The sequence below is a fragment of the Schistocerca gregaria genome, chromosome 3 (assembly GCF_023897955.1).
Source record: "Schistocerca gregaria isolate iqSchGreg1 chromosome 3, iqSchGreg1.2, whole genome shotgun sequence".
Lineage (NCBI taxonomy): Eukaryota > Metazoa > Arthropoda > Insecta > Orthoptera > Acrididae > Schistocerca > Schistocerca gregaria.
This window is the reverse complement of record NC_064922.1, coordinates 525,519,836-525,538,903: the sequence shown is the minus strand read 5'-3', so window position 1 is coordinate 525,538,903 and position 19,068 is coordinate 525,519,836. Positions and strand designations below refer to the sequence as shown.

Sequence of the window (19,068 nt, the reverse complement as noted above, 5' to 3'; positions counted from 1 at the left end):
GAACGGTGTGCCAAAGGGTTCTGTTCTAAGTGTCTGTCTGTTTTTAATAGCCATTAACGGGCTTGCTGCGGCCGTGGGAAATTCTGTCTCCGCTTCCCTGTATGCTGACGACTTCTGCGTTTACTACAGCTCTATTGGTATTGCAGCTGCTGAACGTCAGCTACAGGGCACAATCCGCAAGGTGCAGTCTTGGGCTGTAGCGCATGGCTTTCAGTTTTCGGCAGCCAAGACCTGCGTTATGCATTTCTGCCGGCGACGCACTGTTCACCCGGAGCCGCGGCTTTATGTCGACGGCGAGCTTCTTACAGTGGTGGAGTCACATAGGTTTTTGGTGGTGGTTTTTGATGCCCGGTTGACTTGGCTGCCTCATATTCGGCAGCTTAAAACAGGTGTGTTGGCGGCATCTAAAAGCTCTGCGATGCCTGACCCACACCAGGTGGAACGCCGACCGATCTACTCTCCTACGGCTTTACCAGGCGTTAATCCAGTCCGGTCTGAACTATGGGAGTCTGGCTTATGGCTCAGCATCCCCATCTGCGTTACGGCTGCTGGATCCAATCCTCCACAGCGGGATACGCCTTGCCACTGGTGCCTTCTGGACCAGCCCTGTGGACAGCATACTTGTGGAGGCTGGTGTCCCTCCATGGCGGTTACGACGCCAACCATTACTGGCTGCTTATGCTGCCCATGTTTTTAGTTTGCCTGGGCATCCAAATTATCGTGTCCTGTTCCCGCAGTCTGTCGTCCATCTGCCAGAACTTCGGACCAGGTCGGGTTGTCCGATTGCTGTATGTGTCAAACAGCTTCTCTACGGGCTTGGGTGTTTCCCTGTACCACCTCCTTTCCGGGCCATATTGCGTACACCCCCATGGTGTGTGCCTCGCCCTCGCCCTTGCCTTCGGCTCGACTTGGCACAGGGCCCGAAGGACTCAGTCCCTCCGGAGGCCTTCCGACGCCGCTTTTATTCCATCCTGGCCACGTATCAGGGCTCTGGCATTGTCTACACAGACGGTTCGATGGTTATGCACTAACTGTAGGGGACCATTCTGAACAACATTCGTTGCCGGCTGGCTGCAGTGTTTACACTGCTGAGCTGGTTGCCATCTTTCGGCCCTAGAGTATAACCGCTCCTGCTCAGGTGAGTCCTTCATTATCTGTACCGATTCCCTGAGCAGTTTACGAGCTCTCAACCAGTGTTTCCCTCGTTCTTGTCTGGTGATGGCTATCCAGAAGTCCCTGTGTACTCTTGCGCGTTGCATACGCTCTGTGATCTTCGTGTGGACCCCAGGCCATGTTGGGATACCCGGCAATGAGAATGTTGACCGCCTGGCGAAAGAGGCCACCAGTACGCCATCTCTGGACATTGGCCTCCCAGAGACAGATTTGTGAGCGTTCCTACGCAGCAAAATTCTGGACCTTTGGGACACTGAATGGCGCGCCCTGCCTTCACGAAACAAACTTCGGGCCATCAAGGAGGCTACCGATGTGTGGTGCTCCTCCTTGCAGGCCTCTCGCAAGGAGTCTGTTGTCCTCTGCCAGCTGCACACTGGGCACACATGGCTGACGCACGGCCACCTATTGCGACGTGAGGACCCACCTTTATGTCGCTGCTCCGTTTTGACAGTGGTTCACATTTTATTGGACTGTCCACTTTTAGCTGTGCTCAGGCAGTCGTTTGCACTCCCTGACACACTCCCTGCGCTTTTAACAGATGACTCTGCTATGGCTGACATAGTTTTACGTTTTAATCGGTCAGGGGTTTTTTATCATTTAATCTTAGTGTTTCTGTTTCATTTTATTGTATTGTGTTGAGTCTGGCCTTTGGCCTACGATTTTAAACTGAGTAATTAATGTGTTCTCGGTGGTTGGCTTTTCCTTTTTTATCCCTATGGTCGGCCAACCACCGCCACACTCTGTGTGGTTTTCACTTTGTTTTGTCTGTTCATTGTCTGAATAGTTCTTGTCCTGTGTCGTCTGCCGTCTTTCCTGTTGTTCGTTTTTCTTCTCTTTGGGTGGTTTTAGATTTTTTGGAAAAAGGGACCGATGACCATAGCAGTCTGGTCCCTTTAATCCCCCAAACCAACCAACCAACTGGCATAATAATTGCACACAGTAGATGTCCAATCATGACTGACTGAAAATTACGAAACATAGTTTGTTTCTATAATTAGAACTACATGATGTTTACAGTTTCACTCCTGGGTTCTGACTGATTCAAAGTAAATACACACTTTAACTTGATACCAAGTACATGGTGTTTACATAATGTGCGGCTAACTATGAAATGGTATGAATATAATAGAGGGAAACATTCCATGTGGGAAAAATAGTCTGCTTGTGTCTGTGTATGCGCGGATGGACGTGTGTGTGTGCGAGTGTATACCTATCCTTTTTTTCCCCCTAAGGTAAAGTCTTTCCAGTCCCGGGATTGGAATGACTCCTTACCCTCTCCCTTAAACCCACATCCTTTCATCTTTCCCTCTCCTTCCCTCTTTCCTGACGAAGCAACCGCAGGCTGCGAAGGCTCGAATTTTGTGTGTATGTTTGTGTGTCTATCGACCTGCCGGCGCTTTTGTTTGGTAAGTCACATCATCTATGTCTGGATATATAACTATGAAATGGCATTTTCAAAATTTTCTAGGAAATCTCGAGGAAGTGCAAGTTTTTAGTGTGGATAATTAACTAGCTACTTAAGTGAAAATTAGCATTTTTTGAAAGAGAAAAATCAAGGCCACAAAACTATGGTACTAAATGTTTGTAATAACTACATTTTAATATCAAAAGATTCTAGAACATGAAATTATTGAATTGAAATAACTTTTAAAATTTGATGTTTTTGGAAAAATCAAAATCTTTGGGAAAGAGGAGAACGAGGGCTTTCAGATGATCTATACCAAATCAAGAAACAAACAACTTTTCTTCTCATTGTATGTATAGTAAATCAAGAACTTTTTTTTTTTTTAGAAGAAATAGTTCCTCATGAGGTAACTACACTTAGCCATCAGTAATCAGGAAATTGCACAGTGAATAATAAAGTTTTTTGAATTCCTGCTGCAATAAGAAATTAAATATTTCAATTAACTACTTTGTATGTGTTATCAACAAAATTAAATCATAAAAGGAGGGGAAAAATGATGTAAGAATTGGTATAAGAATAAGTAGAATAATCTCACCGTGCTCTGTTACAAGTTGTGTGGACATCATATTACGCCTGAGAGACACACATCAGACCAACATAGTGTACTTACCTGAAGATATAATTTCATTAAAATTAGTAGAATGAATATATAAAAAAAAGAAGACTGAATGATCTACAGTGACAATAAAGAAACAGTAATGTAAAAACAAAAATATGCTAACTAACAAGCCCCCAAATCACACTAGTTAGGACACAAAAAAAAAAAAAAACGGTGACAAGAGAAGAAATTAAGACAATTAGAGCAGCCTCAAGAAAATAGTACGTAAGGATGGACACCAACACTTAACAAAAGGGCAACACACTCAAATATGAGAATATCAATGTAACTCACAGAACCAATATTGCACATATAGAAATATGCACCAAACTGATCAGCAGAAATAGTATAATTTGCTAACCTCATAATTTTAATAGCCACTCAGTGTGTGAACATAAAACTTTTTTGTAGAATTATGCTGTGTACATAAACATAAATGAAATATAATACAGTTTTTAGGAAATGTTAATAATAAATCTGTATTGCTTTCAATATATGCATGACCTGAAAAATATTCGTATTTCCACTTTGATTTGATTTGGGGATTTTCACTGTCATAACGAGTTGGTTTGACTGTTTTTGTAATTATTTAGATGGTTAAAACTGTGTGTATATTTAGACTTTTATCGGTTGGTTTATTCAAAATCGAAATAATTAATTATGATCTGAGGCCATCGAAATCACTGTACTGTGGTCATAGTGCAAGATAGAAAGTGCTTTCTTGCTGTTCAGTACATTACCAAAAAAGTTATTCTTTCTTTGTGAGCAGAAAAAGTGGTGATTCTTGGTATCATCATTGTAATACCAATGGTAAAAAGATTACATAACAATAAGATTTTATTTATGTGTTGATTCTTCTGAGTGGTATTTGCATTCTTGTCAGGTTACATATTCTGGCTTCTGACCTCAAGGATTACAGCACCGCATTCGAAGACTAACATAAGAAAAGGAAACAACAATGAGTACAGTGGAGTAGCCTTTTCCTATAAGAAAGCAGAGCAGATGGAGTAGATAGAGAGAAGTTTAATGAGACAGGCACAGTCAGGAGGACAGTTTGTGAAACCTGTGAGACTATCACACCAGTATCATATTGAAAGACACCTCACAAACCATAATGCATTGTGTTGAGGAGGGGACTGTACTCAGCTGTTGGAAGAAAGCATCAGTCACCTGTCTACTGGAAGGGAAGCTAAGTGATCCTACAGAAATAGCTTCCAATATTATTGACAGGGAGAAAGAAAACTGGCATTCTACGGATCGGAGCTTGGAATGTCAGATCCCTTAATCGGGCAAGTAGGTTAGAAAATTTAAAAATGGAAATGAATAGGTTAAAGTTGGATATAGTGGGAATTAGTGAAGTTCGGTGGCAGGAGGAACAAGACTTCTGGTCAGGTGACTACAGGGTTATAAACACAAAATCAAATAGGGGTAATGCAGGAGTAGGTTTAATAATGAATAGGAAAATAGGAATGCGGGTAAGCTACTACAAACAGCATAGTGAATGCATTATTGTGGCCAAGATAGATACGAAGCCCACACCTACTACAGTAGTACAAGTTTATATGCCAACTAGCTCTGCAGATGACGAAGAAATTGATGAAATGTATGATCAAATCAAAGAAATTATTCAGATAGTGAAGGGAGACGAAAATTTAATAGTCCTGGGTGACTGGAATTCGGTAGTAGGAAAAGGGAGAGAAGGAAACATAGTAGGTGGATATGGACTGGGGCAAAGAAATGAAAGAGGAAGCCGCCTGGTAGAATTTTGCACAGAGCACAACTTAATCATAGGTAACATTTGGTTCAAGAATCATAAAAGAAGGCTATATACATGGAAGAAGCCTGGAGATATTGACAGGTATCAGACAGATTATATAATGGTAAGACAGAGATTTAGGAACCAGGTTTGAAATTGTAACTCATTTCCAGGCGTAGAAGTGGACTCTGACCGCAATCTATTGGTTATGACCTGTAGATTAAAACTGAAGAAACTGCAAAAAGGTGGAAATTTAAGGAGATGGGACCTGGATAAACTGAAAGAACCAGAGGTTGTACAGAGTTTCAGGGAGAACATAAGGGAGCAATTGACAGGAATGGGGGAAAGAAATACAGTAGAAGGAGAATGGGTAGCTTTGAGGGATGAAGTAGTGAAGGCAGCAGAGGATCAAGTAGGTAAAAAGACGAGGGCTAGTAGAAATCCTTGGGTAACAGAAGAAATATTGAATTTAATTGATGAAAGGAGAAAATATAAAAATGCAGTAAATGAAGCAGGCAAAAAGGAATACAGACGTCTCAAAAATGAGATCGACAGGAAGTGCAAAATGGCTAAGCATGGATGGCTAGAGGACAAATGTAAGGATGTAGAGGCTTATCTCACTAGGGGTAAGATAGATACGGCCTACAGGAAAATTAAAGAGACCTTTGGAGAAAAGTGAACCCCTTGTATGAACATCAAGAGCTCAGATGGAAACCCAGTTCTAAGCAAAGAAGGGAAAGCAGAAAGGTGGAAGGAGTATATAGAGGATCTATACCAGGGCGATATACTTGAGGACAATATTATGGAAATGGAAGAGGATGTAGATGAAGATGAAATGGGAGATATGATACTGCGTGAAGAGTTTGACAGAGCACTGAAAGACCTGAGTCGAAACAAGGCCCCCGGAGTAGACAACATTCCATTAGAACTACTGACGGCCTTGGGAGAGCCAGTCCAGACAAAACTCTACCATCTGGTGAGCAAGATGTATGAGACAGGTGAAATACCCTGAGACTTTAAGAAGAATATAATAATTCCAATCCCAAAGAAAGCAAGTGTTGACAGATGTGAAAATTACCGAACTATCAGTTTAATAAGTCACAGCTGCAAAATACTAACGCGAATTCTTTACAGATGAATGGAAAAACTAGTAGAATCCGACCTCGGGGAAGATCAGTTTGGATTCTGTAGAAATGTTGGAACACGTGAGGCAATACTGACCCTACGACTTATTTTAGAAGCTAGATTAAGGAAGGGCAAACCTACGTTTCTAGCATGTGTAGACTTAGAGAAAGCTTTTGACAATGTTGATTGGAATACTCTCTTTCAAATTCTGAAGGTGTCAGGGGTAAAATACAGGCAGCGAAAGGCTATTTACAATTTGTACAGAAACCAGATGGCAGTTATAAGAGTCGAGGGATATGAAAAGGAAGCAGTGGTTGGGAAGGGAGTGTGACAGGGTTGTAGCCTATCCCCAATGTTATTCAATCTGTATATTGAGCAAGCAGTGAAGGAAACAAAAGAAAAGTTCGGAGTAGTTATTAAAATCCATGGAGAAGAAATAAAAACTTTGAGGTTCGCCGATGACATTGTAATTCTGTCAGAGACAGCAAAGGACTTGGAAGAGCAGTTGAACGGAATGGATAGTGTCTTGAAAGGAGGATATAAGATGAACATCAACAAAAGCAAAACAAGGATAATGGAATGTAGTTGAATTAAGTCGGGTGATGCTGAGAGAATTAGTTTAGAAAATGAGACACTTAAAGTAGTAAAGGAGTTTTGCTATTTGGGGAGCAAAATAACTGATGATGGTCGAAGTAGAGAGGATATAAAATGTAGACTGGCAATGGCAAGGAAAGCGTTTCTGAAGAAGAGAAGTTTGTTAACATCGAGTATAGATTTAAGTGTCAGGAAGACATTTCGGAAAGTATTTGTATGGAGTGTAGCTATGTATGGAAGTGAAACATGGACGATAAATAGTTTGGACAAGAAGACAATAGAATCTTTCGAAATGTGGTGCTACAGAAGAATGCTGAAGATTAGATGGGTAGATCACATAACTAATGGCGAAGTATTGAATAGGATTGGGGAGAAGAGAAGTTTGTGGCACAACTTCATCAGAAGAAGGGATCGGTTGGTAGGACATGTTCTGAGGCATCAAGGGATCACCAATTTAGTATTGGAGGGCAGCGTGGAGGGTAAAAATCGTAGAGGGAGACCGAGAGATGAATACACTAAGCAGATTCAGAAGGATGTAGGTTGCAGTGGGTACTGGGAGATGAAGAGGCTTGCACAGGATAGAGAAGCATGGAGAGCTGCATCAAACCAATCTCAGGACTGAAGACCACAACAACAACAACAACATTATCGACAGAAATAGCTTCCAATATTATCAACATCTATTTTTTGTAAAATCTTTTAACCTGTTCTGTTCTCATGCATAATAAGATACCTCAAACACAATGATCCCCTCCAGCATGCATTTCGAAACCATCGCTTATATGAAACTCAAGTTGCGCTCTTATAACAAGATGTACTGAAATATATGAATCAAGGCAGTCGATAAATGCAGTAATTCTCAACATCTGAAAAGCGCTTGATTCAGTATTGTATCAGATCTGATACTGAAAGTGTGATCATATCGAGAATCAAATGATATTTGTGACTGGATCAAGGATTTCTTGGTTAGGAGGATGCAGCATACTGTCTTCCACCAGGAGTCATCAGTGCAACATTTGTAGAAGTGCTACAGATACTGCCTTATATTAATTTCCTGGTAGACTATTTAAATAGTGATCACAGACTTTTTGCAGATGATACAGCTATTTATAATGAAGTACTATCTGAAAAAAGTTGTAAATGATCACAAATATAAAACTGTGTCTTCACGAAATGCAAAAACACAATAGCCTGTGTCTGCAATATCAGTTGGAATTAGTCAACTCTTATAAACTGCTAGGTGTAACAATTTTGGGGATATGAAAAGGACTGATCAGCGATCGCATATGCTCAGCCATAGGTTTTTTCTTTGGTAGGATACTGAGAAAAAGCAGTCAGTCTACAGAAGAGGTTGATTACAATATACTCTTGAGGCCCATACCAAATGGGACTAACAGAGAAGATATTGTATGCAGAATACAATATAACTGTTGAATATGAAGCAAATTTAAAAGAAAATTTTTTAATAAATCAAAATGTATGAATATGCTGCTTTGAACTGGTTTCAGTTAGATTTTCATTGCTTTTTTGAGAAAATGCTTTTTCTGTAGTGGTAAGGTTTTCACTATAATGAAATGCTCTCTCTTGAAAATGAAAGAGTATTGTCCTTTTTAATCGCTAAATTATATTTTAGTTTGTTATTTCAAATGTGTATAATGTTGATTGCCTTTTGCCTGCACAATCTTTCCCCAAAGTTATAAATGTGCTGAATAAGTCAACACCGTTTTTCATCTTGAAGTTAGAACTCGCACTTGTAATTCTGTTTTGCTTACAAATAAATTTGTTTTTCTATGGGTTCCATTTTGATCAAATACAATTATGTATTCATTTCTGCCCTAGCATGTTTCACTGAAGTTATAGCATTGTCAGAAGATGGTTTATTCTTTTTCTTCTATTAAGTAAGTGGATAAATGGCTTTTTACTATTTCTGTTTTAACTTAATTATTCACAAATTTAAATAAGAAACATAAACACCATTTACAGATTAGGCCTTAAGTCTGTTCTGAGTGGCCAACTGAATGAAGCCATCTATAGCTGTGGGACAAGTGATCACCATGTTGCCGATCTCTCCAGCTGTTACTTCCAGTAGATGAATCCTTGTAATGCCACAGATTCTTTTTTCACTTTATTCAAGCAGCTCCTTATTCAGCCTCACAAGACTTGAGTGGAAACCATTTGAGACATCCCTAACTCATAAAAAATCTGAGCAGGTACTGAGAATTGAACCTGGGTTCTACCATAGCAAGGAGAGTGATGTTAACAATGCAGCTATGGATGTGGTCAAAATTTGAAAACAGATTTTTTTATATACTTTTTTATCACATGTCATTTCTGTTACTTTCTTTTCTTTGTGGTATAGGTGATTTTCTTTTACTGTTTGTCATCTGTACCATTAAGGCTCTTACATAAAAGGGACTTAAGGGCTAATCTGTAAATGGTGTTTACATTGAAAATTTATGACTAGGAATGTTAAACTGTTACATTAGTTCTTTGTATGTTAGAGAGAGAGAGGTCTTGCACCAGACGGCAGGCTCTCTGTAGCTGGGAATCCGAGCCTAGTCATGTGCATTAACAGTTCTTTAGGAGCGGACAACAGAGTTCCATTGCAGAGAGCTTTGTACTTATTTATTATATCTGTTCTTTCCATATTTTGTAGTTTTCTTCAATACTAGTTTCTGTTGGAAAGACATTTACTGCATTTGAGAATTTTTAGGTCAGTGTTGATGTCTGTCTAACTATGGTCCGTATCTGTAAGGTATTCTGCGAATGTAGACTGGCAGCTTTTTAGTGCTCTTCTAACCTGTGTGTACCTAATATTAAAATTTCTGACTGTCTATCCCGTGTAGATTCAATTGCAGTCAATAACCAGCTGCCATGTCAGCTTGCTATTGGTTGTCCTTAGTTCTCTGTATTGAGTTTTTGTTGGTATTGACTTTCAGTCCTTATTTTTTATGTTGCCTGTCTTATGAGATGCTTTGTTGTTGTTAGTAAGAGTATATCATTTGTCTGTCATTGTGGATGCTTCTTGTTCATGTGGGTTTGCATTTTATATGTGAATTTTGTGTGTTTGTGTTGTGTGTACCTGAATTTCAATGTTGATGGTGATCTGTTTGTTTTTGTGCACTAGATATCCCTTCCACCATATCAGTTCTAAAAAACTATTGGTTTGTTGACTATCTGTAGTTCAGTTTTGTAGTTGTCTTCATTGAGTGGGGTTATTTTCAGTCCATGTGGCTTGTATTGGAATCAGCTTTTTTGTGTCTTACAAGATGGTTTGAGTTTTAGTTCATGGCTGTGTTGGTGGGCTCATGCATATGGAAATTGCGAGATCAAGAAAATTTAACTTTTTGTCGTTTCTGTTTCTATGGCAAATTTTGTTATTGGATGGATTGTGTTTGTCATTGTAGAGTTGGTGGGTGTGACTGGGTGCTTAGTCTAGAAAGCAAATGATGTCAGCTACTTAGCAATGCCAGTATAATGTTCTGTTTTGTTTGGGTCTTACTATGGTTTCAGATATTTTGTTCTTATTTTGATTAAGGAAAATTTTGACTTGGAGTCCACTGACAGCTGACTCCGTTTTGTTGTGAGTAGAACTGACTGTCAGATGAGAAATAGTTTTGCATCATGCTTAATTTTTGAATGTTTGCCATTTATTTTATGTGCTTTAGTGATTCATTCTTGTTCTAAGTGTTGTTTGATGATGTTGATGGTTTCTGTAGCGGAGATATTGGTGTACTAGATTATGATATCAAATTTTTGTGAGTGTAGCTATTGTAAGTTGATGTGTTAGATATTTTATGTCATCTCTTCGGTGTTGGTGTACGCTTCTTTTTTTTCTGTATACATGATGCTTCTGTAACTTTGTGTATGTTTCTGTGGGTAGATGTTATGTAAGTGTACTGCTGCTTGCATTCTGATTTTGGCAGCCAGAGACTGTGGTCATGTGTGCGAGTGTGTGGGTTGCATTTGTGTGAGTGAGAGATACAGTGTGTGTGTGTGTGTGTGTGTGTGTGTGTGTGTTTTTCATCTAATTCCGATGAATGCCTTTCTTGCCAAAAGCTTACTTGTTCGACAATCTTTTTGTTGTGCTCATTTGCGACTCAGCATCTCAGTTGTATGGTGTGAAGTAGGATTGACGATATTTTTAAAAAACATTGAGGATCCAATATATCAATATTTAAAAAAAATCATCAGCTTTCGATATATCGAATAAAAGTATCTGTATATCGACGGGAAAAAATATTGACTACACGAGTTAAATATACGGCTCATTTTAATGTTGTATATTTAAATACTGGTCTGCTATAAGATATTTCACTCATCCAACAAGCTAGCAGCCTGCCTATCCCCCTTAGAGCAATAATTGAAAGGAAAATGATGCACATTCATGCTTGGCGATAACTACTTTTCTAACTGTGGTAACTACATGTAAGTGGCACATAAAAGGTGCCCAATGGGTCTGTCGTTTAGTTTTGTCGCTTATCGGATTTGTACAGAACCCTTCATGTCATGTCAAAATAATGTGGTGAAGCTAAATGTGGCAGTTTCTGTTGGTAGCGCTGAGCACCAATTACATCAGCATTTCCCCTCACATGTCTCCTCCCACCACAAAGACCAGTCTGTCATTCAGATTTTTGTTCATCATTTTCAGCAGCTGTTTTTTAAGAATGCCCATGTGAAGAAATAACTCGTCAGTTGCATTAAAAATTGTTTTTTAACTTAACTGGTGTGCTGTTTCTTGACATCGGAAATCTTATTATTCCATTCAGTCCGCCACCCCCCAGTGCAGTCAGACAAATTTTGTATCACCTATACTTGCTTCACACATTTAAATATAAAAGATTGGATGTGATGAAAGCTCAAAAAATAGTAAGACTTCTTCACACAATGAAAGTAAAGTTATGTTCTACTACAATTTCAAAAGAACAGCTTCAAATATTTTCCAAAAATTCTGAAAAAATATAAAATAAAAATACCAGCACTCAATGTTGTCATTTTGATACAGATATATACAATGGGAGGGGGAGGGGGGAAGGATATCGGAGATACATATCAATACTTTTTGGAAAAAGTATCAATATTTATCAGAAGCCCTAGTGAGTAGTAATCTATACCTTTCATAATATTGTCATTACTCCATCCAGCATTTTCCATTGTTTAACTTTACGGTGTGTGAAATTTCATTTAAAAACTACTCCAAATCTGAAGCAGATTAGCGAAGTTACAAACCCCATTTTAGTGTGTATTACCTCATAGTGCTTGTGATGTGGGTGAGAACAGATTTTAATGGCAGTTGTCTTGATTGTAATCCTAACATTCACCACATGTGACTCTGCGTGTGCACTCTGCTATGGGTCAGCACTTACAGCTGCTGGAATATGCATCATTGCCACTCTGCAGGCTATCTAGGGTTTTCGGATCTGGCTTTTCAACAGTTCTGCTTCCCATCTGCAGATATCGGCCAGTTGAAATGCCAAAATATTACATGAATATGGTTATAAGATTCAGCTGTAAACCTGACAGTCATATTAATAATTACAATACTGGGAAAAGGTATGTAGTTTCTTTATTTCTGAATCACCTACAACAGTAATCATGCACACTGCAAACTCAGCTGAGCCTATGTGCTTCATTAATTCTAGAGTGTGGCTTTGGTTAAGGTTGTGTGTGACTTGTCTGCAAACCGGAACATTTGATGCTACCTATTCCCTCTACTTCGTTGTTTGGTTATACCGTTTTTAAGGATTGTGAAGTTCCGTGAGCAGTACTAAACTTTATGGAGTATCAAGGGAATGGTGAAATCAGACACCTTGACTTACGTCCTATTGTTTAGCTGTTAAGGAACATTGTGCAAGTGTAATTAAAAAGTCGTTGAAAATTGCCAGTATGATTGCCCGCAAGGTACCAGGAGGGACATGCACCCCCAGCAGAGCCATCACAGTGCAAGTTCACAAAATGGTTGGCAGTACATCAGAATGTGGATAAGAAGAGACAACCAAGTCATAATTTGGCAAGTCGAATTCAATATCTTTTGAGGGTTGCTGTTCACATAATTGTTCATGATTAGGATGCACATGAATGTGCAATTTGTTTATTAACCAGAAATAACAGTAGTTAGCAGTTCATTTTGTGGTATTTGCAAGTAGAAAATGGTGAACATCAAGCCGAGATAATATTCATTATATTTCCTTAGCACGTCTATGCTAACAGATTCAGTCTTCCTGCAGCTTCCAAAATTTCATAGTAATGTAGACTACAATTAACATTCTCGATTTGCAAATATGAAATATGAAGAACATGGTATGCAGTGAAACCATCTAATCCTGCGGAAGACCTACATAATAATACCAACCATAAATAAGAGAGGATTAATATTTCCATATTTTTTTATCTTTCTTCTGGAACCTAGGAGCTCATTAGAACAAAAATTAAAAAACTACTGTTGCTTTTGTTGGGCTCTTGGTTGTAACATAGTGACGTGTCTGTCTTTCAGGACGACTATAGAAATATTGTTGAATACAGCGCACACCCGTCCCCACTCCCCAAACACATAATGTGTATCAAGCCTATTACAAGGAATTTGTTGGACAGTAAGATAAGCAGTAGCTCTTTGCCATTTCATTTTTATCAGTGGCATGATATTCAGAACCTTGTACACATGTGCATTATCAGTTCACGTCACCACATTTTATCAGATATTTCTGCAAGGCAGTTTGATATGCAGAATAACAGCTGGAATCATTTCCTGCCCCGTCTCATTATTGTTTAGATGAAATTAGTAATTACTGAGAAGTGCCTGCATGCATTAACTTTTTTGCGATGGATAATAAGGAAAACATTTGTTTTGGTCATTTTTTGCTGACTATGAGGAATAAACAAGCAACTATTTCATTCTTACTGGAATGTACAAAATACACAACAATTGTTTTAAAATTATGTTCATGTATGTACTATTCCTTTCCAACAAATTAAATTCCCCATTGATGTGATAGAAGACATTTGTGATGTGTCAAAACAAGCCTTGATTACATGATTATTCTTCTGTGCTAGTCACCTTTGTTAGAATTATAGCTGCAACATTTTAGCTGTCAATATGAACTGGAAGTTTTTCAATGATATGTTACATTTTTCATACAGATTAGATGCATGAAATTCCTTAAGTGTGGAGCACCAGATCGTGCACTGTCCTGTCCTGTCACTGGTGCTTTTGCTCATTTGTGATTTATGCACTAGGCAGGAAGAGCTGTACAAACCACTGTTAAAAGCAATTCTGTTTGGCAACAATGAGTAACTTCAACAATTTTTTTAAATAGTCTTGGCGTGTATTAGCAAGTACAGCTTTGACAGTGCATGTCCTGTAATGTGTTCTTCATATGTAAAAAAATTCTGGGCATGTATCGACCATTCTCTTCAGAGCCCTGTCAAAATTGAATGTAATCCATTAGCTTAGAAGTATCTGTTGAGGTTCTCAAACATTTCATTAGCTGGCTTTTCAACTGGAGGACAAGTACTTCATTTTATTCCCTGTACTTGAGTCATTTGCATCTTCTGATAATGAAAGTGGAAGATCACTGTTATATCAAAATAACACAGGACCAATATAGAACCATGTTGTACACCGTGTCTTATTACTTCAAATTCTTAGTGTCTGTTATTATGCAAATCCTGGTCTGGTGTACAGTTTTAATCTGCCCAGAAGTTTCATAGCCACACTCTTGTTTTTGTGATTTATTTATGTTTTCTTACATAGTTTTCTATATTTTCAATGCACTAGATCAACCAAGAAACAAACTTTCATCCTCAATTCAAGGAGAATTTTTCCGAACTAAAAAGTCTTTTTGATCACTTTCTTTTATTTAACAGCTCAGTCCATTTGTGTGTGTGTGTGTGTGTGTGTGTGTGTGTGTGTGTGTGTGTGTGTGTAAGAGGAGAGGGGGGATGTTCTTGTCCCACTGAATTTGTATCTGATGCACTTTTTTGTCTCCTGTGTCTCCGTAAAAGGTATAATTTTGTCATAATTTGATACGAGTTCTCATTGAGCTCGCTTGCTGGAAATGTTACAACTTTTTTTTTCTGACAGTAATTCCTTTGCCATTGATTTCTTTCATAGCTCTTGGCTGCATGTTTATTAACAACGCCTCATCTGAAGAAGTTGGACATCAGCTGCAATAATATTTCAGCTGCTGGTCTCTCCCATTTGAGTAGCTCATTTTCAGCAAACAAATCACTGCCATTGCAGGTATGTTCTTATTTTTCATAAGTTTTACTAACATTATAAAAATGTACATTATAAATGGTAATTATGTGGGAAATAGAACAGAATAATGAACAGTGGGATACAAACAATGAAAAACATAGTAGCAGTCAAGGGACAGAATTGATTTCTCCAGTTCTCAGTTCGGTCACATGTGAGGACTTCTCACGAACTAAAGAAATCTCACAACATAATTGTATTTTTTACCAAGTATTATTCCATTTGAATAATGTATACATGATGGCTAAATTTTATTCTGAAATATATACCACAGCTACTGGGAAAACAACAGCTATTAACAAAAATCATAAACTGTGAGACCAATATTCTCAGTGGCACTTCTTTAGCAGTTGCTAACGTGCCGTCCCCTCATTTCTTCCGCGAATTCTATTTTCAATAATCTAATTTAAATTCTATGCTCTCTTTCACTCTTTTTGGCCTACCTATGTTTGATAGCTCTTTGTAAGTTTTCTGCAATTTGAATTTTGGCTTTTAGTTAATTGTTGCATCAATTTCTTTTCCCACACTTTATCTTCCTCCTGATCTATGATCTGCATCATTGCTTTCATGCCTCCATCATGTTTCTTTCTTTGGGTGAAGGAGGTGCCTAAAAGAAGCTGCAAAAGAGTCAACCTTTTATTTCTGATTGTGTTTTAGATGTAAGTAGAAAATATTCCATTAGTGTGAAGAGGAACAACTGTGATTAGCCTTTATTGATTCCATGTCTCTGAGCTCATCCTGTAGATGTGAAAGTGCATCTGTGAATTTGGTAGACACCAATCAACCTCAACTGTGGCCGTCATACCCTCAGACATCCACTTTCTATACAACTTTTATATGTGCAGTGACTCATTTTTCAAACAAATCACAAAATGTCCTTTTAATAGAATTTTTCTTTCAACGAAATGTAATACTATCAGAACAATCTTTATAACTGTGTGGGGCACATGGTAGACAAGCTCATATTACGGTATTCCCTGCATTATCACACCGATACTGGTTATAAATGAGTGTTTGCTACATTTTAAGTACTCTGTTAAGACAGACTACTCTCACGGTGTGCTACACCCTCCTAATGTGTGAAAGAATTCATTGGGTATGATTACATCTCAGATTTCAGACAGTGTTACTAGCTTTAAAAATATAGGAAACAAGTTCCTTATAATGAAAGATAATTAATAGTAATCTTAATTTTAGTTATTTCATATAGAAGTTAGAAGGAATGTTTTGTTTTCAAAGCTAGACAAGCCTAGAGCCCGTTATTTAAAGTACTTAGTTTCTTGATTTCCCTCATAATGACGGTGATCCGTAGCAAGATAACAATAATCATATGTTTCGATAGTCCATACTAGCTTCACAGTTGCTATGTTTTTTGACATATAACGAGTTTAACTTAGTGTATAATCCTCTTTTCACCATACTCTTTACATCATCACATTCAAGTCCATCTTGTTGTTGTCAGTCTGTCTTTAAGCAAGACTGATTAATTTGAAAAGAATGTATATTGAGGGGAACTGATCCTTGAATTGGTATTATCATGGTAGTCAAATATGAACTTATTATGTGTGCACATAACAAGATTAATCATGCCATTAATATCATGTATACAAGGTATATAATATTTCCAGGTTAAATACATAAATATTAACAGGTAGCATGTTCTTAAATGAAGAAAGAAAATAGAAGGGGCAGAGTTAGATTTGTGGCATGCAGTTTATGTATGTAAATACATGTTTGTACATAATTACCTCAGAATTTGGAATATCCCGCTGTAAACACACTTTACGTTGCATAATTTCATCTTAATCACTCACTATACTTGGAAGTACTCTGATTTTACAATAAAGTACGCCAACTGCTGGGATCCTGTGAAGTGACATAATTTTCCTATATACCACCTCCTTGCAGAGGCTCTGATGTCATGATGAAATAGTGTCACTAGCTGGTATCTTGAACAACAGGGAAATAACAGGTGGTAGAATCACTCCAAGGCAAGACGCGTGCCAGCGCATCGTAAAGACATGAATAATAGTCTCAAGCAAATTTATTGGGCACAGTACAAGTAGATAATTTTAAATACACTCACCTATGGAAAAAAAGTAAAGAAAAGAAAAAAACAGTGAATTTCTACACAAGTTTCAAAAGTTACCCTGAGTTTTCTCGTGTAACAATAAATTTGAAGTTTCTTCCTCTTACCTTTCTAGTCATTTTTTCTCTTATTCCTTCCATAAGTAACATACAATTTTATTCTTTTTCTCATGCTATTTTTTCGATATCCTATTTCACAATAATTTCATCAAGAAAGCTGTGAATTTCCAGGCACAATTGTTTACATTCTTGTCAAGGCTTAATAAATTACAAATGTCGTTCTCTCAATCCATTTACAATTATCTACCTAAGAGTGTTGTTTCAGACTATGCAGATGCTGTAAACTTTTCCATGTTGATCTCTCTTGCCATACAGTCACCAATATACATTTGCTGTGCACAAATATTGGTCCTACAGTTTACAAATATTGGTCCTTTTTGCCTCATTAGGAACTCGTAAACATGTAATTTTAAATTGTCTGTTGGTAGCAAAATTGTCTGTTGTTACATTGGAGTAGCAGTTACCATTCTAGTTTTCTTGCATCAGCAAATCAATGTCTTCTCTTGTCAAACTTCAATCAATTTCATTACTGCAATTATTTTTTACCTTAAAAAATTGATCCAGCTCATTAATGTTAATTTCAGTGTCAGAAGAATGCCTTTGTACATCATAAATTAACGTGTTGCTGGAATTGCTTTCATCACATGACTTTTGCATGTCAGTAATGACATCATGAATTGTTGTACTCAGTTCAATAGACTGATGAACTTCTTGTTACTGTGAGATTAATTGAGAGTGAACTTTGACCACTCGGATTCTTTCTCTGCATTGTGTTATTTGCTGTTGTGATTGCAATCGAAATGTGGGGTATTCTTCAGCCCTTTAGGCTCCATTTCCTTGAATAACTCTTGTGTGTAATTATGAATACCTGTTACTTTTTTTTATCAAACACTTATCTGCAACTCTCCTGATTTAGAAGGAAGACTCCTGATTTTCCACTTTTTCTCTCAATTTTTTATCACTCTATCATTTCTCTGGAGTTTTAGCTAATTTTTGTCGAACCTAATACCAATGTACACCTTGGAAGTTTATAGAAATTAGCATGTGTGTCAACAGTATTATGGAAACGATATAGATTGCTAATCACTATATAGAGGAGATGTTGAGTCGCAGGCAGACAGACACAACATATAGACTGCTATACATCTTAGCTTTTGGCCAAAAGGCCATGTCATAAAATAGAAAACACCCACATTTGCAACTCACACATACTTGACCAGTGTCTCTAGCCACTGCAGCCAGATTACCTACAGCAGCTGCACATGTTGGGAAACACAATTTGTGGTTGGTGGGGGTAAGGTGGAGGCTGAGGCAGGAAGGGAGATGGATAGCAGGGCAGTGGTGGTGGAAGGTGTACTGCTGCTTATGGTCATAGAGGGGCAGTTTAGGGCTGCTAGGGACTAACGAAGAGTGCGGTCAGGAGGGCTATGGCAATGTAGCATATATTGCAATCATGAGAGATCTTCCATCACCTTCCACATTCGCACCATCCGGCCACAAAGAAGCACTCTTCTCAGGACTCAGTACCATCCAGGACTGGAGCAACTGAATCAGATCTGCCAAGTTTTCAACTACCTCTCATCGTACCCTGAAATGAGGGATATGCTACACCCTACCCTTCCGACCCATCCCACAGCAGTATTCTGCCATCCACTGAACCTATGCAATATCCTTGTCCATTCCTACCCCACCCCTGCACTTAACCCCTTGCATCATGGCTCATATCTCTCCAATGGACCAGTCCTATACATCCTCCCACAACCAGCTCCTCCAATCTGGTCACAGGCATCACCTAGCCCATGCAAGGCAGCACTACCTGGTAAAGCAGTCATATGATACACAATCTAAGCTGTACAATTGTATCACTTTCTATGTGGGCATAACAACTATCAAGCTGTGTGTCCACATACCTGGCCACCAACAAACTGTGGCCGAGAAACATCTGTGCCACCCAG

The 19,068-nt window shown here is 38.3% G+C and overlaps 1 protein-coding gene across 3 annotated transcripts in view; it reads left to right on the top strand.

Annotated features, from left to right (window-relative positions):
- LOC126354008 (tonsoku-like protein) overlaps positions 1 to 19,068 on the top strand; it is a 277,353-nt gene that overhangs the window by 231,393 nt on the left and 26,892 nt on the right. For all 3 annotated transcript variants that reach the window (XM_050003320.1, XM_050003321.1, XM_050003322.1), the window contains one exon: positions 14,822 to 14,950. In XM_050003320.1, coding sequence (XP_049859277.1) covers positions 14,822 to 14,950 — 129 coding nt within the window. The remainder of the gene's footprint in view (positions 1 to 14,821; positions 14,951 to 19,068) is intronic.